The sequence below is a fragment of the Xiphophorus maculatus genome, chromosome 3 (assembly GCF_002775205.1).
Source record: "Xiphophorus maculatus strain JP 163 A chromosome 3, X_maculatus-5.0-male, whole genome shotgun sequence".
Lineage (NCBI taxonomy): Eukaryota > Metazoa > Chordata > Actinopteri > Cyprinodontiformes > Poeciliidae > Xiphophorus > Xiphophorus maculatus.
The window spans coordinates 1,111,327-1,135,614 of NC_036445.1; the positions used below are offsets into that span (position 1 = coordinate 1,111,327).

Here is a 24,288-nt window from a genome sequence, read left to right on the forward strand (position 1 = left end):
AACTTCTCTTTGGCGCCAATCTGTCAGAAGGTGCTGAAGTTGGTCTCTGCTTTGTTTCAAATTCATGACCAACTGTCTTTATGTAGCTGATTTAGCGTGGTTACCAGAGGAACGGCACACTGTGGTCCTGAAGGGATGTAGATGACCAACAGCAGGCTCAGCTAGGAGACAAAACATGCTGAGTCAGGGTCCTGGCTTCTCCCATAGCATTATACCTCCTCTACCAGCCTGGATCAGGATGAATCCATTTGTTCACCAACTCCTGACTTATCAGACCAGGCAACATGTTTCCAACCTGCAGGTTCAGTGACTGTGTGTGAATATTAGCCTCGGTTTCCTGTTGTTAGCGGTGAGGTCGTCTGCTGCTGTAGCTCGTCTTCTTCAAGGTCCAACATGATGCTACGCATTCAGAGACGGTGCTGGAACAGTGATTTGACCTCTGACATCAACAAGAGAGCTTGGAGAACTTTAGGTGGTGCTAACTAAATGTTTATGCTAACCCTAAAAAGATAATCATTAACATTAGTTCTGCTAACTCAAACTTCAAACCAGAGGTTAAAATTTATTCAGTTGAAAGTTTGCACATTAATTTAGGGGAAGCTAACTGCGCTAAAAGTTTTCACTTAGCAAAAATTGCTAAATGAATAGTTAGCATCACTATTAGCATGTTAGCAGAAGTGTGTCCACTAGTTTTGAGTCATTCAGGTTTTCTATGAATTTTCTCCTAAAATGTTTTCATTGCAGTCGGCCGACAGACTCTGTCAGAAGCAAAGCTGCACAGTGGAAGTCCAACGTTACGTTGACGAAAACAAACGTGACAAAACGGAAACTTTGGCGAAACACATGATGACGTTCAACGGAGAGCTGCTGCAACACCTGGTGAGTTTCTGCGAAACGATGATGAAGGGAAGGATCAAATTAGAAACGGAGGAAGGATAAGGTGTTTTTCACAGATTTTGTAAGAAAGCAGACATTTGATTGACTGATTGATTGATTGATTTCAGAGTGTGGACGCCTGTCCAGTCCCGTTGTTCACCAGCAGTCCGGCCCCGGGCCACCCGGACTTCTTGGTCCTGGTGAAGCTCATGCAGTGCATCACCTGCTGGAGGAAGCAGGTGATGGCGGTGGCAGAGCAGAAAACTGGATCTGCTCTGTGAACACAGGATCCTTCAGGTCAGCTGGACTGATCTTCCAAACAAATCCTGTAAATTCACTCAGATCTGAGTTTTAATTTAAATGATCAGACTGACCACCTGTCCAGGTGACCCCGCCTCTCGCCTGTTGACAGCCGGAGAGGCGCAGCGCCCCCTCCTGACCCAGTGGGAGAAGGGTCTAAGAAACGGATGGACATGTCTAGTTTTCTGTTTGCACTCAGAAAGAGACGCTTGAATTATTGTTTATTTATCTTCTGGATTATCCAGCTTTGTTATTTTATGGAGTCACATTTTCTTTCCTTTACTGTATGAAACTATTTTATTTTAAAATTGTTTTTAACTGTTGAGATTTTCTGCACTGTCTCTGTGGGGCTGTCTTTGTGTACTTTTGTAACTTTTCTACAAGATGCCTGAAAATGTTTTTCTATTTATTGAATACTGAATAAATCATTTAATAAAAATGTTAAGATAAACAAGAGTCTCTTGGTCACATTAAACCCAACAGGCAGATTTTCAACTTCTGGTTCTGCTGCTGCTTCCTGGATACAGAAACACTTTTTAAATAAATTTGCTAAATTTTCCTTTAATTATAAGCTACTAATTAACAATATTGATCTATATAAAGACAGTCATAATGTTACTGAGTTCTCAGAATAATAATCAACAATAAGTTAAGAATGTAGGAAACTGATAAATATCAATGTGATACTTTATTTCTACAACATGGTCAAATATAAAAGATATTTTCATCTAGTCATTCAAATTTACACCAGTGCAAGTGTAATTTTTAACAACAATAAAAGAAAACACTACAGCTCACTGCTAAAGCCTGGTTCACACAGCGGGATTTTAAAATTGACGATTATTTTCAAAATCTGAGAGAAAATACACGATACACAACAAACTAACCATGAACAGATTCCAATCACCAACCTTCAGATGTCAGACGGGAAATCTCGCAAAATCTCTCGAGATTAAACGTGAGTTCAAAGTAAATAAACGTGACAAGGCCATAGTTTGATTGATGGTTACAGATGAAACGGCGCTGTGGTCTCCGGCGTCCAGCGGATCTTCTGTGGTTTTGTTTCTGATTATTAACCTAAAACAGTTTTTCTCTTTAAACTCTTCAAGCAGCCAAACTAGTTCAGTACAGGAAACTTTGTAAAAATAGAAAACATTTACAGGAAAAAAACAAGATTTTATACAAAATAGCTCATTTTGAATTAGCTATTTTAGCTATGTTTACAACATTGAGTCTGTTTAATAATGCTGACTAGCCTCCTGGTAACCATGGTAACCCTGGTTCTGGTTGAAATTAAGTGGCTCCTGGAAGCCCTGGTTCTGGCCCTGGAAGCCCTGGTTCTGGTTGTAATTGTACTGGTCATACGTCATGTTGTTGGCATCTCCAGCAGGCGTGTACCCTTGGTTCTGGTTCTGGTTCTGGTACTCTAGGTTCTGGTTGTAATGAAATGGCTCCTGGTTCTGGTTGTACTGGTCAGCCATGTTGTTGGCGTCTCCAGCTGTCCTGTAGTTTGGTTCTGCAGCGCCTTCATCCGGGTCTATGAAGGCGTGGTTCTGCTCTCCGCCGTCCGGGTCGGGCTCAGGCTCGGGCTCGGAGTCTGAGTCGGCGTCGTCTTCACCAACGAGCCGCTTGTTTTTCTTTAAAGCGTCTTTTTCTCCAAACATGCGGAACAGAGATCCAGCGATGAAAAGGCCGATGATCTGCAGAGCAAAGGGCCGTTAGCACCCCCTTCAGGCAGCCACAGGCATTACAACTGAAATGCAGAAATCCGTCCTTAAAACCTTAATGACTGAAATTATATCAAATTGTACAAAAAATGTTATTACTTGTGATTTTGCTGTTTATGATAATTATGACTTTAAGACTTTTTCATGGTGGAAATGGGCTTCCATCCCGTTTCATAATGAATATTCTATTACCGTATGTACTTATGTTAATTAATCAATACTCATATTTTAATTTTATGTATTGCATAATGAAAATATAGACTCACAATTTCCTATTTCTACAAACATACCTACATTTTGCTCATTTCCATTGCTTAGTTGCGAGTGTCACTAAAAGCTTTAAATCCCAAATTAGAAATAAATTTTAGAATTTTGATCACATGTTCTCTATTTTGATGTATGATATGTAGAAGACATTTCTCAGCCTAGATGTATATTTTACCGCAGAATCTAGTTAAGGGTTAAGATTATTTACTGAGTTAACCTGCCTGCTGCATGTTTCCTCTTTAATAAACCAGGTGTAGTTCACACTCCGACCACTAGATGGTATCTAATTACTGATAATATAATTTGTAGTTTTTATACTCCCTCCTCGTTTTATGCCCAGTGAAAGAGGAATGAGTGGAGGTTAAACCTTTCAGATTATTCTTACCTGGATTAAAACGAGGAATGCAGCCATGGCAACGATGGTTATGACGTTCTCCTGCAGCCATTGGTTGATCTTCTCAATGCAGCTCTGTGGCATTAAACACATCATTGCAATGAATCAGTTCATTATCAGGTGAGGATTCTCAGTGTAGACGCGTTGCATGTTGTTTACATCCGGAAATGTTGCAAATTAGCACATCGAAGGGCAAAACGCCGATTCTTTTGCGTTCCATCCGTTAACTAACTGAAACCTGGAGGTGTATTAATTCAGTGCAGGGAGCCACAGGAGAAATAACGCAGAAAAACTCCAACCTATTCCTACTCTTCTTTTTTCTCGCTCACTGTGTCGGCTACGCTTCACGCAAACTCGTTGCCATAGAAACCGACTGACAACGCCACTGTGTCAGGATTCAGCAACAAAAAATATGCAAACATTTCCCACACAAAGAGCAGAACATTCAGTCCGTTACAGTTTTATGTTTTTATGTTTGATGTTTATTTTGTGATTATTGATAAGTGATCGCTGTGATAGATTAGCTACTGCTGCTATTAGCTAAGCTAATTTGAAGCCCTGCTCTACTGATCATTTGTCAGAGTTGATGTGAGAAACGCTTTTTTTTAACTGAACCGAAACTCCAAATTCCACAGCACATCTACATGTTAAGGTTGTCAAAGTCAAGCTAGCATAACTGACCTACTTCCCTCTCCCTCGCTATTTTTTCTTAATTAAAACTTTCCTGACCAAAACTGCGCCTCTTTTTCTTTTACGTATCAGACGTTGGCAGCTTTTCGCCCTGCAGCGGGATCGTGCACACATGACGTCACGCTGCAACACGTCTATGGATCCAGATTTCTGCTGTTCGTTTTAGTCGACTGTACCTCATTAAAAATCCCAGTTCCTGTTCCAAGCAGCCTTTCATCGGTGCTATTGGTTTCCAAGCACCAGGACGAGTTTATGCTAGGCTGAAAGGACTGGAAACAGGAACACGGCAGCACGTTCTGACTTGTCAGGTTCAGAGTTTGAATGAAGGAGTTCTTGAGCCAGTCGTCCGGTCCATTTATTCCGCAGCAATTAGTCTGTGAGCCAGAATAAAGACACATATTAACCAGGCATCTTTATTTGAGCTAGGACAGAGGTGATGTTGGAGAAACTCACAAAATGCTGAATGTTATCCATGATTCTGTCGGCCCTGCTGCTGCTATTTCCATACTGACGTATCATATCATTCACGGTTTGAGCCAGACTACCATCGATCTGGTGAGGGAAAAAAACGCTAAGCTGCGATCTTCGAGAAAGACTGAATTAAACACAATAACACACGAAAACGGCCTGAAACATTCACACATGCATTCAAACCACACCAGAGTTCAACTGAACCAATGAACCATTATTAGCTTTGTGGTCCGCTTCAGAGTTTGATTATTCATTCATACCTCCACAAACAAACCGGGCTGTACTGGATTGGATTACAGCGGATTAAACAGTGCTGGTGTGAACGCAGCCTAAGCAGCCCAACAATATCGACATTTACATTCTTGTCTTTCAAGTGAAACAAACTGATTACGTGTAGAAAAATTTTACTTTTTCCTTCTTCTGTTCACTAGTCACTATTTTCACAACCGTTACCAAGATCACGTTTGGATGTTCTGCCAATTATTTCTGTGCACAGCAGAGTAAATCCACGACACACTTTTACATCCCAGGATAAGGTGCTGGTCTGCTAGGTCTCCTCATGACATCCTCCTAATCTCAGGGTTAGACTTTTGAGCTAACATTTGAGCCTCGGGCTTGTTTAGCTGTTTTATGCAGCTTCAACAGTTTTCAACTGTTTTGATGGACTCCAATGATGGACATGAAAGGAAAATGACAATGACCTTTGACCCTGGAAACTCTTTAAATGATCTCCCTCTAGAATCAATCCAACAGACCTCTTCAGGTAAGAAGTTAAAGGGGCGGTGTTATGTGTTTTCCAGGCACTTAATGCCATTTCATAGCACATTCAAGTAACTCTTTTATAAAAATGCTAAATATATCAAACATGACTTAAAAAAAATATTTACTTCCTGATTTAATTGGGCCTCTGTCTCTTTAAAAACCCCTGCTCTTTCTGAAGCTCCGCCTCCAGGATGTTGTCCCAACATGGCTCCTTTATTAACCCTTTAGCGTTTTTACCAGCGTTGCTCTGCAGCAGTTCCTAGAACAAGCTCAGCAGATGTTTGCTAATTCCTGCTGGCTAGTCTGAGGAGCTGCGAGGAGGCGGGGCTACGTCCACCCAGGAGTGTTTTACAGCTGAATGGTTGCCATGGAGATTAAAATATTTCTCAGACATGAAAGAGTCAAAGCAAAACTCCAGGTTTATTTTTGATGAGGGAAAAACATTAAAACATTTTGAAAAAAAAAGTAGATTTTACGCGATAGAGCCACTGTGAAGAGGCCTGACCTTGTTTCTGTTCAGGAGCAGCAGGACGGTGACGTACAGCTGACCCAGGACCAGGGCGACGAGGAAGCAGAAGTACTGAGGAGGAAGAGCGCTCAGAGTGTTGAGCAGGTAGCAGCTGTTTTCCCCACAGCAGGGAATCATGGGAAACTCACCACCAGCAGCAGGAAGCGTTTCTCCAGGGCCGCGCCAGTACACCCAGTCAGGCTGACCAGCGCCACCACTCCACCGATTACAAACAGACCCGCTGCCACCACCTGCAGCTCCTCTGGACGCAAAAACACACAAAATATAAAAAACACAAAAATACAAAAACACAAAAAAACATTAAAAAATACAAAAAAATATTTAAAAACACAAAACATATAAAAAATACAAAAAAACATAAAAAATATGAAAAATACAAAAACAACATCAACATTTTTAGAAAACACTAAAAATATAAAAATACAAAAAACAATTTTTTTTTTAAAAAACATTTAAAAAAATTAAAAGATACAAAAAAATATTTTTAAAACACAAAAAATATAAAAATACAAAAAAACATAAAAAAATTTAAATACAAAAAAATATTTAAAAACACAAAAAATATAAAAAATACAAAAACACTAAAAAAAATTTAAAAAATACAAAAAAATATTTAAAAACACAAAAAATATAAAAAAATACAAAAAACCATAAAAAATATAAAAAATACAAAAACACTAAAAAAAATACTAAAAAATATTTAAAAACAAAAAATATAAAAAAATACAAAAAATCATAAAAAATATAAAAAATAAAAAAACAACATCAAAATTTTTAGAAAACACTAAAAATATAAAAATACAAAAAACAAAAAAATAAAAAAAAAAACACAAAAAAACATTTAAAAAATTAAAAGATACAAAAAATATTTAAAAACACAAAAAATATAAAAAATACAAAACAACATAATTTTTTTTTGCATTAGTTCTGAGCCACCAGAATTCAAACTGTTTGACTGAAACTATTGAAAATTTAGCAGAAATTTTTCTTTTTCTTTAATTCATTGGATGGCAGAAAAACCCATCTGCCTTACTTCAAATGGCAAAAATAAATAGGTTTATATTAAGTCATATTTATACCCAGAGAAACAGGAAGTGGTGGATTATTAATTAAAAGTTCCTATAAACTCTGATGCCATTAGAAAAAAAACTGTGAATTAATATCTGCTTTATTTACATTTACTTTACTGGAAATTTCAGTTTTCATCTTTTCCTCTGGGGAGATTTTCCTCACCCTGAATAAATGTTACGCTGTTCCTTAAAATAAAAGTATTTATTTTTATTTTGGTACCAGAGGAGAGGACATTCAGGAAGCTTCCAGAGTCGAAGAGGATCCAGATTCCACAGCCCATAACGCTCAGACCTAGAACCTGCAGAGAAAGTCCAACTGAAGTTCAGACCTGCATCATGTTTATGTTGGTGAAACAGGTGACAGGTGAGCGAAGCATCGGAGCAACAGCAGCTGAGGCTGGAGAAGCAAAGGCCTTCAGAGACAAGCTGGACACGCTAACATGGACCAGAACGTAAGTTAAGGTGGGATTTATGCTAAAATTTAATTTATGCAAAAACTTATGTTAGGTTTTGCTAAAAACAAAATAATCCTAAAACAAAAATTTGAATATGGCAAAAATGAAATGTATACTCAAAGGGAATTTATGCTAAAACTGAATTTTTTTGTTTAAACAAAATTTAGGCTACACTAAAACAAAATGTACGCTAAAACGTAATTAATAGCTAAATTAAATTAATGCTAAACTGAATTTACGCACATTTTGTTGTTGTGTTATGATTTTTGCATTTTGTTGATCTTTCTGGGCCACCGTACTTCCAATCATCCGATCAAAACAGTTAAATCTCTTTCTTAACAAGTCATAAAATGATGAAAAAGTCTGAAACAATATAACCTTTCAGCTCAGGTGTGTTGAAGCAAGAAAAACATCTGAATCCTGGGCGTCCCTAAATCAATAATCAATCAATTATTTTATTAATAGCACCTCATAGCTCTTCCCTGGAAGGCCTCTGCTTAAACAGCCATTAAACCCCATAAGAGGCAGCTTCATATCATGATCAATTATTTCCAGGTCCAAGGACTGAGCCTTGGGGAACTCCTTTACAGAAAAGATTCAACATGACCATTTCCTGTTGCTACAAGGAGCCACTTCCTGTCGCAACAAACAAAACAACCAGGAGGAACAGAAGGACTGAAAGCAAAGAACTGGATCTGGAAACAGGAAATGTTCTTCAGAAAACATCACAAGTTAATATTAAACTCTGAAGAATAAGCCAAACATTTGAGAAATATTTAAAAAGATGACAAACAAAACCAAATGTCCAGTTAGGCGTCATGAAGAACCTGATTTAAATGACTTAAAACAAGTTAATGATGAAAATCCAGGAGAAACTCACCAGGAAGACGGAGTTTAAAACTGTGAAGCAAAACTTCAGCATCTCGATTTTCACGTCCAGCTTCATCCTGACCAGCAGCAGGTCGACGCCGTTCTGTCGTTTTCTGTCGTTTTTTGTTGTTTTCTGTTGTTTTTCTGTCGTTTTTTGTTGTTTTCTGTCGTTTTCTGTTGTTTTTTGTTGTTTTCTGTTGTTTTTCTGTCGTTTTTTGTTGTTTTCTGTTGTTTTTCTGTCGTTTTTCTGTCGTTTTTTGTTGTTTTCTGTCGTTTTTTGTTGTTTTTTGTTGTTTTTTGTCGTTTTCTGACAACAGGTCCACAGCAACAGAGAGGTTCTCCAACAAACCGCTTCGCTTCCCGTCCAATCCTCTGGGAACCAAGTCTGTGCTGAGATCAAAGGTCACTTCCTTATTACCTGTTAAACATCAAACCGCTCAGGTGGTTTCCATGGAAACGAACACCAGGTGTTTCCTCTGATCCCACCTGAAACCCAGAAACTCGTCTTCGTCTCATTCCGTGTGACGTCCCAGAGTTAAACTCCTAAAAGAAAAATACAAACTTGCTACATTTCCCATCATCCCTTGCGGCGTTCAGGACCGCTGAGACGGAACAAGGAAGCAGAAGTTCTGAGTATTCCCGATCGATCAGTTATTAACCAAACTGTTCTGTTTTTATTTCAGTTTTCTGATCTGTTTTCCAACCTGAACCAGTTCATGAAGCTTTTGTTGTTTAAATAACTTCATGTTTTCAAAACTTTCTGGGTTTAGAGTTTTGTTTAAAGTAATTATCATCATGTGATTAATCATCACAAGTTTATAGTTAAATGAAAATCAACAGTTCTTCGTAGTTTAATGATGAAAATATTTTTATGTGAATGAATTAAGCTCGAGTTTTCTTGTCAATTTTAAATGAAAGCAGATTTTTGTTTTCATTGTTTTTCATCCAGTTATTCAACTAAGCGGCCAACAGGCGGCGCTGTTTGACTTTTTGCTCGTCTTTTCTCCAAGAAAAAAATCATGATGAGGTAAAACTCCTAAAAGTACATTTTGTTTCACAAAGTTATTCTTCAGAAAATGTAATTTCACAGAATATTACAACTTGACAGTTTTCACTGACATCCCTGCAAAATGTCACATTTTCACTAGAAAACTCATCTTTCATGAAAACTTCCTGTTTTTGTTGTTTTTCAGGTTTGATTCATAACTAAATATTTAATTCACCAGCAAAATATTTAGGTTCAAAGTAAACATTTGAAAATTGAGTGCTTAATATTTAAGTACCTCTCAGGTAAATGTTTAGTTGGCAAGATAAATATTTACTTTGGACATTTATTCTTTAATATCAACAGCCAATCAGAGTCTGGCTCTCCGCTCGGTTCTGTTCCTGGTTCAGATGAACACAGGCTGCAAATAATAAACCAGACATTAAAGTGACTTTACCGAAGTCAACCAGCAGAGGGCGCTGCAGAGTCATCTTCGTGTTGGGAATGAATGCAGAGAAACGGAAAGTTTCCTTCATCCAGAAGCTTTTTAACATTTTTAACCCCAAAAGAGGAGAAGATCTGGATCCTCAGGCCTCAGCAAACACTCTTCGTGTTTCTCAGCAGGAAAAATGTCTGCAGGCCAACAATCCATCAGGAAACCCTGATTCTTCTCTGGAGACATGACTGGGAACAATGGAGTTATAAATCTGTTTAACTGGGGAGGGCTGACAGGGAGCCGAGTTGAACAGAACCAAAACCAGAACCCAGAATGGTGCAATCATTTCCTGTTATCTGTTGGTTCTGCTTCACTAGAAATGAGCAGCAGTGGAACAGGAAGAGGATTCAGATGTAACAAAACCTTCATTTAGTTTATAAAGCATTTTGTTGCGCAGCCCCCCCCCCCCACTCTCTCCTGCCCCCTCTGAGAGAGGAGATGCTGCCAGCTCTCCGTCTAACGGGTGAATTGAGTTTCCTAAATCTGCTGGGATTTATCCAGAACTGGATAAACTCTGTTTAAAGCTGGTGTCCAGAACGACTCGCCTGGTTCCTGACGGCCTCCATCCAGGCGTCCCTCCCTTCTTCCCCCTGTGAATTATCCAGACTGATCAGCCTGCAGCCAACTAGTTTCACAGAGCTCACCTGTTAACACCTGTTAACGCTCCTTCTCTTTATTACAACTTGCTCTTGTTACTGAACCAGGTTGGTTTAGTGACTCAGTGAGTCCCAAGGATGATGTTTCACATTTAGTTTTGGGCTAAAAGCAAACGATAAAACATTTTCCATCTTTTCCTCTCCAGAATCAAACATCAGGGCTGTTTCACAACCATCAAAGAACTTTGAGGCGACTCATTAACTGAATGTCCACAACATCTATTAGATTTTATGCTTCATATTTTATTAGTAAGACAGTTTTGCCAGGGTCAGTACAGCAGAAATAATCAAATCATCTAGTCTATCTTTCCCTACTGCTGACACTGAGAACTAAAGAGGGAACCTTTGAGAGAGACGGACAGAGTTTGGCGTTTTGGACCCCAGAACTGGCCTGATGATGATGAAGGTGCTGCAGCAGGAGGAAGATGTTGATCGGCGAAGGCAGGATCTCTGTAGGTCTGATGAGCTTCTGTCTCTGCATGGATGGTGAGGTCACACAGGACTTGGTGCTGGCAGGAAGAGTACTGACTTGGATCAAAGCCACAAACTGAACCAGAAAACAGCTGGAAGGAAAAACTGGATCTCATTTGATCTGCCTGATTGCCCGTCCCACTGCTGCTGCTAATGCTAACGCTGAGAAAAAAGTTGTGGGTTCGGATCCCATCAGAACATTTCTGAGGGAAGTTTGAATGCTGTCCCTGTTCTCCACGTCCTGTGATGTCATCAGGGTTCTGTCTGCTCCTGTCCTAAAGGAGTTTTATTCTGGTTCTGATCAGGTTCTGATCCAGCTCTCTCTCTCTCTGAGGCCACGCCCCCTCCTCCTCTCGCTCAGAGTCTCAGTCGGCTCCAGCGTCTCGTCCAGGATGAACGTCCCTCTCTCTCTCTCGATTGCCCTGATCCTGTTTTCCTGCTACGGTGAGTGACCTTTGACCTCTGACCTCCTAACTGACCCCAGTCAGTTCGCTGAACAACCAGAAAACGGTTTTTGCTCTATTTCACTCGCAGCTTTCTCATCTGCAGAGCCTTAAAGAGGAAACAGTTTTAGCACCGGGTCCTAAAGTATTTACTAAAGTATTTACCAAAGTATTTACTAAAGTATTTACCAAAGTATTTACTAAAGTATTTACCAAAGTATTTACACCCCAGAAAGTTTTTCTGCCTCAGTGTTTTTGTAGATAAATCAGGTTTCAGTCAAAATGAAATTAAAGGGGCATTCTGCTGCTTCGCTGTTAGGAAATCTCATTTCTGTTCCAGTTTATTCAGGTTTTGTGACTAAAATGAAAAAAGAAAACATTTGTTCTCAGCCAGCCGAGGGAATCAGAGATCTGTGCTGTGTGACAGGCTCTCGGACCTGTAGAGACCTGAACGCTGCAGGTCCGCCGTCACACAGACTTTTGTTTGAAACGTTAATCCTGCCGATGAGGGAGGAAAGAAACGCTGGATTACCTGAGTTTACGCTAAAATCTCTGAGCTGCAGCGAGAATCAAGCAAACATCTCTTCATAAAACTGTTTATGTGACAGATAAACGAGAACAGCTACAGGATTAAAGACGTTTATGTAGTTAGATGGTCTGTTAAGGAAACGCCTGGAGGTTAAAATTACACTGAAACTAAAACTAATTTAAAGACGTCACCGTTCCTCCCTCAGGAGGAAAATTCATCCAGAAATTCACAAAAAACGGAGAGAATTTTCTCCACGGACGATTAAAGACGCCTGGTGAAAGGAAAGATGAATTCGGTTCTGATTGGATGTCCATCAGAACCGGCACCCAGAGTCTAACCGGGTCACAGGAGGTTCCCAGTTACCCGACCCGGTTAGCATTCTGACTCCAGACTGACTGAGAATTTTTCTCACATTTCCTCAGAATGCTCAGCTGAGATGGTTCTGACCCGGTTAAATCCTCAGAACAATTCAGGAAACAACTTGCTAATAGCAGAACTAACTCTTAGCTTAGCGTCTTGCTAACTTTGCTAACGATTAGCGCACTTCGCTTCTCTTAAGTTCATTTTTCCAGACAAATTCTTAGGTGTGAATTTACTTGACAGTTTTGTAAAAATTCAGTTGAATAACGTTCTGTGTTGAAGTTTAGATTATTAACTATTAAAAAATCTTCTAATAGTTAGATGATTATATTCATGCTCTTATTTTGAAGGAGTTGAAGTCTGTTTATGCATAAATTCCATTTCCTCTCTTCATGTTCGTTCCCAAACAGTAGAGAACAAAACATAAAGATGAATAACATGAATACAATATCTCAAGTAAGAGCAAAACGTATTTAGTAATTTAATATAATTAAGTACTGAGTGTCTGATCAAAAGATTTAGCAAAAAATCTGAAGTTACATAGTAACAGTAAATTCTGGAAATTTAAAAACTGAAATAAAAAAACTTAACATGAATTAATCAAAAATAACATAAAATAGATTTAAGGCAGAAGAAACTTTTCCAAACTGCTGACAGGTAAGTAACGCACCGTGGTGGCGTTAGCTAAAGAGCTAGCTGTGCTAACCCTAAAGCGCTAATCATAAACATTAGCCCTGCTAATGCTAAAGCGATATAACAACATGCTATTATCAAAAGCTAATGCTAAATCACCAAATGAAAAATTAGCTTTGCTATTAGCGCATTAGCAGGTTAGCATACCGGTAGTTCAGGTGTTTACTGCACCTTTAATTACCTCCAAACATTAAAACTGTTCTCCTATAAACACATTTTCTCCAAAGTGTTACTCAAACCGCAAGTTAATCCACCTCTGATTAAATCTGTTTTAGTTTCAGGTTTTGAATTAAAATCCTGAAATAAAAGAACTTTTTGAAGTGATTCTGTGTCCCTGAGACGCTGCAGAGATCTCTGCAGCGTTTGGCTTCCTAACACACTAAATGACTTGAACTTACAGAACAAGTTTTCAGGAAGAGTAAAGCCCATCAGAGCATGAGTTATCGCCTCACTCTGCGGTCGAGTCGCTGATTGTGGGAATCTGTGTGAAACCACCGAACAAGTGAACCCAGAAACAAACCCGCAGTGAAGAAACGGATGACAGCATGATTTACTGTGAGAAGGTCGTCAGTGATGTGGAGGAGTTTGTTTAATATGAGCCAAAAAAGGATGTTTCCACCGAATCCAGAGGAGCTGCAGGTTCCAGCTTTAAACGTCTTTCAGTCGAGGAATCAGGACAGAAATGACTCCCTGACCTCAGTCGATCCTCTGACCAGCCCATTTTTCTTCCTTCTGCTTTATCGTGTTTTCTGTAAAAACATCTTCAGTTAGGAAATGTTTCTCTGGTTCTGGAGTTTGCTGACAAGCTGCAGTTTTTGTTTTAACAGAAAACTGTTTGGGTTTTTAGGCCGATATCTGACTTAATCAGACGTTGTGCAGCCGTTCGTTTGGTCGACCAGAAGAAGAAAGGAAACAGGAAGTACTTTTACAGGCCTCCTGCAGTCCACACAAAAGAATACATATATTATTTTGACGTAAATAAAATGAAACCACAATCCATTTAAAAATCATTTTTCTTTATTTATTGTGACAATTATTCTACAAACTGTTTTAACTAAATGATCCAGACGGGAAAAATCCAACTAACTGGAATTATTTGGCATTAAAGGACTTAAAACTGGCATCGATGCGTTTTCTATAAAAGATCCTAAATCTGTTTCAACAATCTGAAAGAATTTGATTCCAGATTTTATTATTTTTCTACAGCAGAGGAAACAAAACGTCAGTTTTATTGCTAAAATATGTGAATATGCAGCTCAAGATGTTATTAAATAAAAAATATCTAAAAGTTAAACTCAGAACGCAAATGAATGCAGAGAAAAGTTCTTTTAGCTGAGCTTCAAACTATTTTTGTTGTTTTACTGGTTGTAGCAAAATAATCTGCAGATATAAATGATGTTTAGCTGCTAAATATTTTTTCACATTAAAGCAGAGAAATATTTGAAAAACTTAGAATGAAAAATGGATAAACAGAAGCAGCTTGCTCACCTTTATTCAGGTTTTCCTACCTTTAATCTTCACATATAGATTTACATTCTGTCCAGATTGAAATATTTCCACGTTACACATTGAAGATAAGCATATTTAATAAAGTGAAATGTCTTTAGCAATGCTTAGCTTTTGCACTCTTAGCCCATCTTCCTCCAGGCGTAGAATTTCTAATCTAGATGTCTTCTGTAATTTAGTGTTTGCAGATAAGTGAGTGATTAATGGAGGAAATATGAGATCTCTGTTTCTGTGGCCTTCAGTCAGACTTTCTTTGTTTAGTTGTGAAACCTCCGCCGCTCTGTTTTCACTCTCCAAACCACCAACAAACCGGGAGACAAAACCCTGAAACATGAGCGATCATGTCATTGGTTCAGAGCGATGCAGACGTGTTTCTGTTTTCATGTTTGAATCTGTCTGAGAAACATTAAAATAACTGTGGCTAAAACCAAACACAGCAGATGAAACCCTGCAGGTCACAGAAACATCTCACTCACCACAGGAGGCAAAAAATAAAATGCCCCAGCCATCACATCCGCTTCGCTGCGCTAGCCTTAAAACACCAAACAAACATCAGTTCTGCTAACAGTAATTAGCAGAAGCTAACGCTAAAGTACCAAATTAAACTACCGTATTTTCCACATTATAAGGCGCATAGAATAGCCGCTACAGTAGAGGCTGGAGTTACGTTATGCATCCACTAGATGGAGCTGCGCTAAAGGGAATGTCAACAAAACAGTCAGATAGGTCAGTCAAACTTTATTAATAACTAGAAAAACAAAATTTCTGAAGAAATTTAGCCGGGGCCTGCCAAGGCGCGCCCGTCTGGTTTGTGCCCGGCGTCGTCACGCTACAAATTGGCATCCGCAACGTAATCAAGTTCAGATTTCTTTAGCCGAAATCTCTTTGCTTCCTTGTCTTTCGTTAGGCGATGAAATACGTTCATGTTTGGTTCGGTTCAGTTCTACTCTAGTGGGCAGACTGTACCGCAGCTGCTGCGCTACAGATATTTCTCCGCTGATTTTCAGTAAAACTCTACAACGGAGAACCTGGAGGTTCTGGTTCGGATGAACAAAATAAACCCAGATATTTTATGTTTTATTATTTGAAATTATTGATAGGCCAAACATAATGAAAAAAACTCAGATCATGAAGTTATTTTATGTAATTCAAACAAAAATTATAATTTACATCATACCAAGCTAATATTATGTAGTTCTGCTGTTTTTCACTGTCGGCACAAGACGGCAGCTGAGAGTATCTGTATCCGAAGCAACTGAGTCAGTGAAGTAGCTTAATATGCTAGTTCCGGTTATTTGTGACAATTTCTGCAAGTCACAATAGCTCTAGGTTGAGGTAAAACAAAATTGCCTTATTTCAGCTGATCAGATTGATGTTAACAGCGATTTTATAGCCTAACAGGTTTCACGAAAGCCAGTTAGCAAAGTGCTAACATGTGAACAAATTGCGGTTCCATCAAGCTAGCAGCTACGCTATCAGAGCCACAACAAAATATCCCACAGCAGTCAAACTTTTAAAATCGATCACATTTCTTAAAGAACACATTACATTTAACAACTGTAAGCAGTTCTAATAATATAGTAATGAAATTAAATAGTATATTTTATGGACAGAACACAAACACTTCTTACCTTAACCAAGGAGAGTCGGAAGGAGAAAGCTCTTCTTCTTCTTTTTGTTTTTAATGGCGGTTGGCAAGCAACTTAATGGTGTGCATTACCACCACCTACTGGTATGGAGTGTGGATCAGGGCGTGCATTACCGCCACCTACTGGTATGGAGTGTGGATCAGGGCGCAACTTAAAAAAAAAAAAAACACTAAATCCTTTCTATCAGTTTAGTTTTCTTAAGAAATTTATGAAATAACATAAATATTCAGAGGAAGAGGAATATCCCAAAATATCTGGAATTTTTAACTGTAACTTATTCTTTAGAAGCCTATTATTATTATGCTTCATTTTAAAGTTCCAAACTAATTCCATGTGTAACAGTTACTCAGTTAACCGCTCCCCAATCTAAAGTCTTACATATAATCCTGTTACCTTCCAAAATGTAATAACCGCTTTATTTATTTTGTGTTTAATTAATATCTTATTAAGTTTAAATGTCTCTATATCATGTTTCCTTTGATGTTGCTCTTAATAATTCATTATATTTTTTCCAGACTTACAATACTTTATTTCCATAATTCTACTTTGTTTTAAGGACACCTTAGGTAAATGATCTTCCATTTCATTTCCTGCTATATCTTTATGAGCTGGTATCCACATAAACCTAATCTCTATTTTAGAGATGCTGGGTTAGACAATTCTCTTTTTGAGCCAGCTGGGGGAGACAATTCTCCGTTTTAGCCAGTAGGGTATTAGGGTGTAGGATTTGTACCATTGAATTATAATGGGGTTTTTTTCGTAGTTTTTTGCGAATTATGTCGCCATGTTAATCCCGAATCCCACCAAAAGTAATAGCTGGAATGGCGTGAATTTTTCTGCACGTTTTGATACCTCTTTTGTAGGTGTGCACGCAGCGGTATGAGCCGCATTAACGGTTACGGATGAAAAATAAAGAATAACTAGAAAATTTCGGAAGAAATTTAGCCGGGGCCTGCCAAGGCGCGGCCGTGGGGTCTGGGCCCGGCGTCGTCACGCTACAAATCGGCATCGACGCTAAAGAACGCCGCAACGTAATCAGTGGCATGCGGAGAATCGCAAGAACGTTAAGTGAGGCGGACGTGCACCATTCAGTATTATAAAGTAAGTATATCAGCTAAAATCAGCAGAAAACGCTAATGTTAGCGTCATTGCTTTCATCAGTATGTGGGAAATCACTAGGATATTTTCTGTAATTGATTTACTCCATTCAGTATACTAAACATTGCTAAAAAGTAAAATAAATAGCTAATAGCTTATTGAAGCTAAAATGCTAACGCTAATGAACCTTGCATTGAACTGTTTAGTAACAGTTCAATGCTCATAAACTGCAGGAAGGCAGTTCATTAGCATTTACCTAATGATTGTCACAAATATAAATTTTCAATAACGCACACACACACAACATATTACAGTTTAAAAATATATATTGACCTTATGTTAAAGATTTCTACAAACTTTTTACAGGTAAAGTTTACAATGAACCAAAATTACAACATTTAAAGAATACCATAAATTTAAGAATCTAATGTCTCTGCAATAAAAGAAATTGCTATCTTTTTTATTTTTAAACAACACCTCATATTGTTAAATAACTGATTTTATGTATTCAAGTTTTAAATATTACATTTGAGTTTGCATGGATGTAAAATTACTGCTCAGTTTAAAAATTACAGTATTTTTAAACTGAGCAGTTTAAAAATATGCTCAGTATTTTTAAACTGCTCAGCTAAACTTCGCTCTTTAGCTTGTTAGCTTGTCGATGTTTCAGTTTTATTCGCTGGGAAAATTATTCTTTGTCTGCTTTGAAGATAAGCAGACAAATAATAAAAAACAAGTTTTGATATTAACTCTCAACTTCATTCACAAAACTTTTTCGTTATTTATTACACAACGAACATGTATTTCACATAAGAACAAAACAATGAGGTGACGTTGCCTGTAATTGAACACAAAGCTGATCCCTCTTCACCCTGTCACCAACTCACACACATCCTCATTGCGTTGTGTTCTGTAAATAAACAAAACACAAGCAAAATCAATAAACTATATGCATATTCCAGTATACTGAGTTTTGGTTTTACATTCATTCTATTTAAATGTAGTTTGTTTGTGCTTACCAATGTTTTCTGGCCGGATGTCAGGCACCATTTCCCCCTGGTCAGTTCGTCGATGTCTGGTTTTAGTTCTATTCTGTGGCAATCCGCAAAACGGCGTGTAGGTTTTCGTCAGTAATGCGCGATCTGTGCTTGGTCTTGTTTAAAGTCATTATTGAAAACATCTGTTCGCACAGATAGGTGCTTCCAAACGTGGACAAAACACGAGCTGCATGGAGTCGAAGCTGTGGCATCAAATCAGGGGGCAGTAGACGGTAAAAGTCCTCGATTGAAACATCACGGGACTTTGCTCTTTAGCTTGTTAGCTTGTCGATGTTTCAGTTTTATTCGCTGGGAAAATTAATAATCAGCTTGAGGTGACTCTGCTGCACTCTAGTGGCGAGAAGCCGTAATGTTGGTTGGTAAGAATCGGAAGGCATTATGGGATATGTAGTTTGTAGTCAATTCGTGCTCAAAACCTATTTTAAGTCAATCAATGGGGCTGTAAAACGGTGGTAGGGGGGAGAGGGCCACATAAAATGACGTAGCGGGCCACATGTGGCCCGCGGGCCTTGAGTTTGACACATGTGCAATAGAGGATCTATCTGCTGCTCATGCAAAACAGTCTATTTTAATCCCATGTGTAATAGTCATGGGTTAAATCAGTTATATAATGCTCAAAACACAAGTAGCTGATGTAAAAATATTCAAGGCTTTTATTTTGAAATTTTCAGTATGCTTCATTTTAAAGTTCTGAACTAATACCACGTGTAAGAGTGCTTTGGATGAAAAAGTCAAATAAAGCCAAAAAGAGCAATTACGTCATGTAAAAATATTCAAGGCTTTTATTTTGAAATTTTCAGTATGCTTCATTTCAAAGGGCCAAACTAATACCATGTGTAACAGTGCTTTGGATGAAAAAGTCAAATAAAGCCAAAAACAGCAATTACCTGATGTAAAAATATTCAAGGCTTTTATTTTGAAATTTTCATCAAGCTTAATTTTAAATTGCCACACTAATCCCATGTGTAACAATTGCTGGGTTAAATCAGTTATATAAAGCTCAAAAGAGCAATTTTCTGATGTAAAAATATTCAAGGCTTTTATTTTGAAATTTTTGTTAAGCTTCATTTCAAAGGGCCAAACTAATACCATGTGTAACAGTGCTTTGGATGAAAAGTCAAATAAAGCCAAAAACAGCAATTACCTGATGTAAAAATATTCAAGGCTTTTATTTTGAAATTTTCATCAAGCTTAATTTTAAATTGCCACACTAATCCCATGTGTAACAATTGCTGGGTTAAATCAGTTATATAAAGCTCAAAAGAGCAATTTTCTGATGTAAAAATATTCAAGGCTTTTATTTTGAAATTTTTGTTAAGCTTCATTTCAAAGGGCCAAACTAATACCATGTGTAACAGTGCTTTGGATGAAAAAGTCAAATAAAGCCAAAAAGAGCAATTACATGATGTAAAAATATTCAAGGCTTTTATTGTGAAATTTTTGTTAAGCTTCATTTTAAAGTTCAAAACTAATCCCATGTGTAACAGTTACTGAGTTAAATCAGTTATATACAGCCCATAGCAGCACGTAGTTCTAAAGGCCAGTTCAGTCCTGATCTGTTTCAACTGAGGATAGTTAGAACTACAATGATGCGTATTTGTAGTCCAAACCAGCAGCCAATAGCCTCTTGAGTTCCGTTGCTATGTTAAATAAGTTTCACACCAAGGTGTGAAGTGTTAGTGAAACAGCCTGAGAGCCTCAGAAAATCCTGTCGCATGACTTTGCTCTGAAGCACCGTGACAGAAAACCGTACGGTCTAGATAAATTTCGAAAACATTTTACCGGAGCAGACAGGCGTATCAATGTCAGGACCGATTTTGATACTAATCGTGCGATATTTGTGGGCGTGATGGCGATTTCAAAAATGATTTGGGCTGAAAAGTTGTCTTCATCTCTCACTCTAATCAGCGAGAGAAGCACTCTAACTTTAGGAAAAATGAGAAACTTTGGGTCGCTTAGAGACAAATTGTGGACAAACCGTAACTGGTATCGACGAGCCGTCTTCACTTTCGAAGAGATCACAGACGTATCTACAAAATGAAATTTGAATGGCATTTCTAGGTGAATTTGTGACGACACAGACAATCCTCAAAAATAGGGTATTTCCAGGATTTTTCCCATTGACTTATAATGGGGTTTTTTTCGTAGTTTTTTGCGAATTATGTCGCCACGTTAACCCCAAATCCCACCAGAAATAATAGCTCCAATGGCGTGAATTTTCTGCACGTTTGATACCTCATTTGTAGGTGTGCACCCAGCGGTATGAGCCGCATTAACGGTTACGGAAGAAAAATAAAGAATTATAATAATATTAAAGAGACACTTTGTTGGGTGTAGAGTAATAGGTTCCTGCCATTGCTTTGCATGGCAGGCCCCAATAATAATAAAGAAACTTTTCTTGGGAGAATAGCAATAGGTTCCTGCCATTGCTTTGCATGGCAGGCCCCAATTACAAACCAGCGTTCTGAAAACTCAGTTCATTCCCAAATGAATAAACAGCTGTTTATTATTTTCCCGAGGTAAAGTCAGTGACGTGGTATTTTTGTGACACAGTTTATCTTTTAACAACAGCAAGGTGTAACATATAGTGGAGGGGAACTTTTCCTCCATTCAATAAACACGTAAAAACAGCCTGATGCTGTTACAGTAAATCAAATCACATATATATCCACTTCCACTATAACCATTGATTGGTTCATGTTAAATTCTCTGCTGCTGCTCTGTTCCCGTGTTTCTACTGACTGATCGCCTTGAGCTTAAACTGCGTCGTAAGCTCGTCTCTTAATAGGAGCCATTTTGGTGTCTTTACACAAAACCCAGCCTGCACCGCGCGCTTCTTCTTCTACGGGGGAAAATGAAGTCGGCGGCTGCTTACCGTAGTTGCGAGACCAGTTGTGGCTCAGTATTGGTCCATATATAAGGCGCAGCGGATTATAAGGCGCACTGTCGGCTTTTGAGAAAATTGAAGGTTTTTAGATGCGCCTTATAGTGCGGAAAATACGGTACAATGAAATCCACCACGTGTCAGTGAGACGTTAGTTACGGCATACATCGCCCTCTGCAGGGTCAGATTTGTTATTGCACACCTTTCTGAACGGTTAGCGCTTCAGGAAGTGGAAGCAAAACTTTCACGGTTTCAGTTTTGTAGTTGCTGAGTTTTGCTAACCCTGCTGCTGTTTTAGCCTGGCCTGGTCAGGTTTTAAACTGTTTCCTGTGGGACTACAGAGATGCATTCTGGGTAAAGAATGAACATCAGGTGGAAGAACATACAGACAGGAAATGGAACCACTGCATAGAGCTCTTCACCAACTTCAAAATAAGAGCGTGAATATAAACAAACTGAAAGTTTATAAACAGCAAAGTAAATTTAAGCAAAGTGCTCTAAATGTTTTCAAAGTTCCCTAAAGCGATAAACAACAACAACAAAAAAACATGCTTCTCATGTGACATTACTTCCAGGAACTTTGTAACTGGCTGACAGCCATCTTGGTAGGCAGGTGCTATGGCGTTGCTATGACAACAATAAACAGTCACCAGAACCTCTCTCTTCACATGGAGAGTTTGTTCGTCCTTTGAGACGTTGAATCTATCCGACCAAAGTCTTCAGCTGAAGTTCCTCTGAACTCATTCTTCACTGTAGCATCAGATCAGATGCATTCTGGGTAAAGACACATTTACCCAGAATGACACATTTTCCTTCTCCGTCTCATACGGGTCGATCCCGACAGCAGCCATTTTGTTCGTGTATATTTCTAATGCACATTGGTTCATATATTTTTGATTTTTTGCGGTCAGCTCTGCTCTGTGCTTGCCTACCAAGATGGCGCACATCACTTCCAGTTCTGACTTGTTGGAACTACGTGTTAGCTCCGCTCTGAGCGCGTTAGCAGATCAGTGTCCAGCTCTGGTCATCTAGAAACCATCTGACCCAGAATGACAGAATTTCTAATCTAGATGTCTTCTGTAATTTAGTGTTTGCAGATAAGTGAGTGATTAATGGAGGAAATATGAGATCTCTGTTTCTGTGGCCTTCAGTCAGACTTCTTTTGTTAGTTGTGAAACCTCCGCCGCTCTGTTTTCACTCTCCAAACCACCAACAAACCGGGAGACAAAACCCTGAAACATGAGCGATCATGTCATTGGTTCAGAGCGATGCAGACGTGTTTCTGGGTGATCCCAGCGTCAGAAACCACCACAAAGCCAAAAGCTCCATCTCAGACTCTACAGTTAGCAGGCTAAAGGTTAAAGGTCATGACAGCACCGCTAGAAAAACTCTAGAGCTGCAGAGCAGATTGGCTGAATAAAGAGAACGACGGCGTTGTGAAGCTTCCATGTTTTTCTCAGAAACGATTTAAACTATTTGCTGATTGAATCTGAGTCCTGATTCCTGATAGAGACTTTGTCTGAACCGTCGCAGGATTTCACATTCTCCTTAAATCCAGGTTTCCATGGTTACCTTCCTGGACTTAATGTCTCATTTTGCTGCTCTGGACCGGTTCCTATGATGTCAGGCCCAGAGAGCGGTCTGAGTGGCCCGGTCCGTTAAGCCTGGGGGGGATAAAGTGCTGACACGGCGTTTATCAGGCTGCCTGCGGCTCGGACCAACAAGCCCCGACACATCTCTGCTTTCCTTCCAACTGTCAGAAGCAGCTTCAGGACAGAGGGCTGCTGAAGTTCACCGGGTCTGAAATAAATGAGGTTTTCCCAGAAACAGGAAGGTCTGAGTCCAAACGTCGGCCGGTCACCCGACCCAAACGGGTTCTTAATGGATACTCTGATCTGCAGAGGGACAAACATTTAAATCCCTTCCAGGTTTTTTCTGTTGTGTAAGAAAATCTGTTACTTTCACTTTGAGTCTTTAGATTCCTGCGGCTTGTTTTTGAAATGAGATTTTATTTCTCTATCATAACATCTGGGTTCATTATTTGCTCCTCCCAGATCAGCTGCAGCAGATTCTGGTGTTTAAACTGGTTTCCCTCCCCAGCATTGCAAGCCTGTCCATTTTGCTGCAGTTACTGTCAGATCCTCCTGGCTTTCAGGCCCCGGTTTGTCTGTCACCAGGTATTTGCTGTCTGAATAGTTTTCGCCTTTACCAGAGATCTGGGTCGGACTCCACTTATTTATTTTTCCTCCTAATTTGTTCAGATCTTTTTGTTTTTTCTTTTCTTTCCTGTAAATTATTGTTCAGACCAATTTGCTGCTGGAAGAGAAGTTTGAATCCGTGGCATCTCTGAGTAAAGCTTGTTTGGATAACAGCAGCTCTTCTAGCCGCCCCAGGCGCCGACATGCTGGTGCCCATATCATCTCTGCTGCTGCATGAGGCTGGAACAGACCTGCAGTGTTTTAACCGCTGGATTAGCTGAATTAGCTGAATTAGCTGAATTAGCTGGATTAGCTGGATTAGCTGAATTAGCTGAATTAGCTGGATTAGCTGAATTAGCTGAATTAGCTGAATTAGCTCCTACCCTGTGTTGCTAACAGACCTGGCAGCTCTGCTGAGGCTCCATTAGCAGATCAGGTTACTGATGGCATCTTAAAACAACAGCAGGTTTTAAAACTCCTTGACTTGAATTATAAAACAGAGATAAAAAGTTTGACAGTAAATCCTCTTTCTATAACGAATGCAGGAGAATTTTTCTTTTTGTCACACTGTTTCAGATTAAAGACATTTTTATATCAGATGAACCTGAGTTAACACAACAGAGTAGAAAAATATCCAAAACAAACCTGGATGAACATGTAAAGATAATTATTCACCTGTTTAAATCACAAGTGAACTGAATGTAGAAATTAATTCCTTCTCTGTTATTTGAGAAGTTGGGATTTTCAGGATTTATGTATTTTTTAGTTCTTACTCATTAACTTACCCTACATTTTAATTTGTCACCTTTTTGATGCTTTCATGTATATTGCAATATGTTTACACTGTTAAA

General features: G+C 38.8%; 1 protein-coding gene across 1 annotated transcript; it reads right to left on the reverse strand.

The window, feature by feature from the left end:
• Window positions 1-1,845: 1,845 nt before the first annotated feature.
• LOC111608060 (CD82 antigen-like) lies at window positions 1,846-8,588 on the reverse strand. The gene is made up of 8 exons (XM_023330409.1): window positions 8,422-8,588; window positions 7,307-7,385; window positions 6,145-6,257; window positions 5,993-6,067; window positions 4,708-4,806; window positions 4,431-4,628; window positions 3,556-3,639; window positions 1,846-2,876 (listed from the first exon to the last, which is right to left on the reverse strand). Exons 1-8 carry the CDS (start codon window positions 8,485-8,487, stop codon window positions 2,415-2,417), a joined length of 1,176 nt encoding a protein of 391 aa, XP_023186177.1. The 5' UTR covers window positions 8,488-8,588; the 3' UTR covers window positions 1,846-2,414.
• Between the last annotated feature and the right edge of the window lie 15,700 nt (window positions 8,589-24,288).